Source organism: Pistacia vera, unplaced genomic scaffold (assembly GCF_008641045.1).
Source record: "Pistacia vera cultivar Batoury unplaced genomic scaffold, PisVer_v2 Contig291, whole genome shotgun sequence".
Taxonomy (NCBI): Eukaryota; Viridiplantae; Streptophyta; class Magnoliopsida; order Sapindales; family Anacardiaceae; genus Pistacia; species Pistacia vera.
The window spans coordinates 1,247,620-1,251,948 of NW_022196103.1; the positions used below are offsets into that span (position 1 = coordinate 1,247,620).

Below are 4,329 nucleotides of genomic sequence, written 5' to 3' on the forward strand. Positions count from 1 at the left end.
CGTGGGTCATTATAGTAGTATTCCTTAATCATGTATTTTCATTTATACTTACTTTCCAAATCAATCAAAATAAGATGGATAAATGTAAAATAAGATGAAAAATATTAAATCTTTTGATTTAGACTATGAAATTAATGGTGGAAAGTTTATGGAAATATTCAATTGTAACAAAATTCTAATTCAATTTGCTGTGTAACAGGTATTGCTCAAACCTATATTCACTATTGTTGATGAGTTACTAGGAAATCTCAAGATATCTAAGAAAGCTAAGAACACACAGAAAATTAATAAAAGAACCTTTGGATTTAAGTGGTTTAGTCCAAAAGTACGTGAACCTATATTCACTATTGTTGATGAGTATTTCACAACCTAACAAGAAATCAACTTTGAATCCTAATCCTACTTGAGCACTCGAGCACCACATTACCTATGGAACGAAGCACAACCCACTACATGTGGAACGAAGCACAATCCACTACCCTGAGGATAAACTATTAATTACAACCTTGTGGTTGCACAAAAAAATAATGCCCAACTGCAGGCACTATTTCTCTGACTGTCGACATATATAGGGCTCCAATAATAGCTTTATACGCTGCTCTATCCTACTCTCTCCCACTCTCTAAGAGTTCCCTAGGCTGTCTAAACAATCCATATTGCTTTCTCTCCTCTAAGCTCTACACGACAACTTTGTTACAAGCCCTTATTTATTGCGGGCTAAGAACTTCATAGACTTTTTTAGTGGAATAGGACTACTTGACCTTTTTTCTATTAAGATACGAAGAACCTCATTAGTCCTACTTGGATACAAACTCTGTTCTATTTTAATCCTACAAGAATATAAACGGTAATTCTCTTAATCCTACTTCATTATGCCTTCTCTTACACAAAACAATCAGTTGACAACTTTAACCAAATCTTTCTTAACTTAGACAACCAGTTAGAGTAGCGACAATTTTTTTCTTCTACACGGTCCCTAATAAGCAATCTTTACATTTTCTAATTCAATTCCTCTTTCACCTGAAAATGATCTAGAATTATCAAACCGATTTGACAAAATTCTTATATAAAATAATCTACAATAAATTGACCCTTTAATGTTAGACATGAATACAAAATTGGATCACAAAGTTTGGAAGCATTCAAGTTATCTACACTACCTATAAAGTAATCTTAGTTATGGATAAATTTTTAATTAAGAAAAAATATTAAAAAATATTGTCTTTCTTTAGGGCAATAAGGGTGTNTTTATCACAAATTTTTTCTCACAATCTCGATATGACAGTTTACAATTGATCAATTCGTAATAAGTCTAACCTCAATCCCACTTAATAAATCACGACTAACTAATTATGAGTTGTTAAGTAAAAGGGTTGAAAAGAAGAGGTTGTAGGTATAGTATTACTCTTTCTCCAAGAGTAATACTACACCCAAATACAACCTTTGTTCTGCCACAAATTTATTATTCATTTTTGTATGCATGAATAAGTAAACACTTAATTTTATAATGCAAATGGAGGTATCATCTTCTCTTAATTCACAAACCAAATTCCTAGAATGAAATTAATCATTGACATAATCAAAATGAGAACTGAGACAATTTCAAAGATTATTAACAAAACCAAATTTAGTAAACATACCTCACGTGCCTTATGATTCTCTCTGACGCTACCAAGTCTCGGTTTCCACTCCTCTCCCGGTAGCGGCGCACCACCGGCTTTTCCAACATAAAGATCGACAAGCTTCTCAGCCGCCTCCGCTTCATCCTTGCTCTCATCCATCAATTTAGCCACTTGGGATTTGGGCAGCCTCATTTTGACCCTCATGCGCCCATCATTAAGTTCCGGCACTTGCCCATCAGATCCACGGCTCGTCGACGGTTTAACCGCAGAAAGATCAGAAACTGCCCGCCTTGACAACATCAGTAACTCAAGCCGGTCCTTTGCGCCCATGTGAATCCCGGATTGAACCCTTCTAGTGGGCATTTTATTTTTCTCTTCAGGAATAAACTTGGGTAACTCCACCAAGAAATAAATTTTCTTGGCCTTCAGAATCTGTTGAGGCTCCAACGGCTTCGCCCGAACGCCATAGTGTTTCACAGCTTCTGAATCTAACAAAACGTGACCTGGGTAGTCTTTAACGACGTCGGAAACTTGAACTGGAGTCTTTAACTTGAACGTTTCTCCATCAACTTTCATCACCTTGGCTTTCTTTCTTCCTCCTATGGTGTTCCCCATGTTAAATTTTCTTGTGTTAATATTATAAAGATTATGATAAAGGTTGGAATTGTTTATATACGGGATTTGGTGAGGTGTGAATCAGTGGAAATTATTGTAGATTCCTTTTACTGAAGATATGGATTCATGATTAAGGACAGGTGAATTGAAGTGGGAACGTTAATGAGTTTGGTTGGGGTCGAGACAAAGTCTGTGTTTGGCGTAGATGGAAAATAGAAAATGAAGAATTGAGTTGTGACAAACCAAACGTACATATCAGCTTTCAAGATTCCCATTAAGCTATGTTTGTTTAAGTACTTTTTTTTTTTTACCTATTTATCATGTGAAATTAAGCGCTTGTGGGACAACTTTTGTAGAAAAGGATAAGCACAAGGAAAAGTGCTTTTGGCTTGCACCAACTAGCATGGCTAGTCGACGTACAACAGAAATTGTCCTGTTAGGCTAGCCCATCTTTTCCATCCTATTAATTTTTCTCATCTATAAATAATCATTTTTTCTATTAATATAAATGATGCCAATATATGGATTCAATTAGAGTAATATTATACCCTCAACTTTTTTGTATAAGTTTTTTCCACAAACTTATATGGTAAAAAATGATTGGACAAAAGTTTATTTTAAATATAAAATCACTCAATCATCTTTTATCACATAAGTTTGTGAGAGAAAGTTTATATAAAAAAGTTATAGGTGTAGTATTATTGTAATTTTTAAGCGTTAATCACATCTTTCCCATTAGAAATTGTTAATTTTTAAGCATTTTAAAATTATTAAATACACCTTTACCTGGTGTTTTGATATTTTTTATAATTTTTTTCAATAACGCTAGGTCCACAACTTTTTCTCCAACCCTGACATGACAGTTTATCATTTGTTAGCTCGCAAATAGGTAGGCAAGATCCACACAAGCAGGTGAGACCCATTTTACGAAACGAGCTATCACATTGGAGGTTGTGAGATTGAGTTATGTATCTAGCATTACTCAAAGTTTTTTTATATATATTTTAAAAGTTATTGGTAATTTTATAAAGATTGTTATGCAATCAACCAAGATTCAACCAGAAACAACCAAGAAAACAGAAAACACAAACAATCAACACCGGATCTTTACCGTCGTTCACTTGCCCTATTTGAGCAAGCTACATCCACGTTGAACTCCGGAAAGGGAGTTCGCTGCACTATGATTATAGAACAACCAATTACAAACACGATTACAAAGAATGACACCCAAGAACCCAGATCAAACAACTCTGAATCAAACCCGTAATCTGCTCTAGGAATCCTCTAACCTGGAAATCCCTATAACAAGAACACAGTAGTTCTTCCCTTGACTGATTAACCCAAACCACTCAAGAAACCCATAGATTACAACTGAAATCAGACCCAAAAGAAAGAACCCTAATCTCACAAAGGAAAAACGAAAATATAGCTCTCCACTTTTCTGTTTAACCTACAGTTAAATAAGAAACCTTAATCCTTTTATAGTGTTGACTGGAGGCTTGATCTCAGCCATTAGTTTTTCCTCTGAATCAGAGGTCAGGATCATCTTGGAGCTGTCTCAAAACGACACCGTTCCATTAATACGCAGTACGACGTCGTTTCAGCATTCACTCACAACAATCTCCACCTTGAATGCTAAACATTCACAGTGCAGCAAACCCAAACAGTTCCATCATTGTTCTGGTCTTCACAGGTTATCTTACATGTAGCAGGTTCAAGCAGTGCTTGAACTTTGCAGGTGAGACAACCTTGGTTCCCATGTCAGCAGGATTATCTTCAGTGGATACCTTTACAAGATCAATTACCCCCTGTGTTACTAAGTCTCTGACAAAGTGGAAGCGAACATCCACATGCTTGGTCCGCTTATGGTATACTGGATTCTTACTGAGATGGATTGCACTCTGACTATCTGAGAATACAGTAACCTTGCCATCAGTCAGTTTTGCTTCGGCCAACAAACCTTGTAGCCACACAGCTTCCTTAAACGCATCAGCAATAGCAATATACTCTGCTTCAGTTGTTGAGATAGCAACAATGGGTTGAAGCTGTGACTTCCAGCTAATGCAATTTCCTCCAAGGGTAAAGTAATATG

The 4,329-nt window shown here is 35.9% G+C and overlaps 1 protein-coding gene across 1 annotated transcript; it reads right to left on the reverse strand.

Moving 5' to 3' along the window:
* Positions 1-1,433: 1,433 nt before the first annotated feature.
* Positions 1,434-2,490, reverse strand: LOC116134793 (uncharacterized protein At1g66480-like). Its single transcript, XM_031420438.1, has one exon. It carries the CDS (start codon positions 2,235-2,237, stop codon positions 1,533-1,535), a length of 705 nt encoding a protein of 234 aa, XP_031276298.1. The 5' UTR covers positions 2,238-2,490; the 3' UTR covers positions 1,434-1,532.
* Between the last annotated feature and the right edge of the window lie 1,839 nt (positions 2,491-4,329).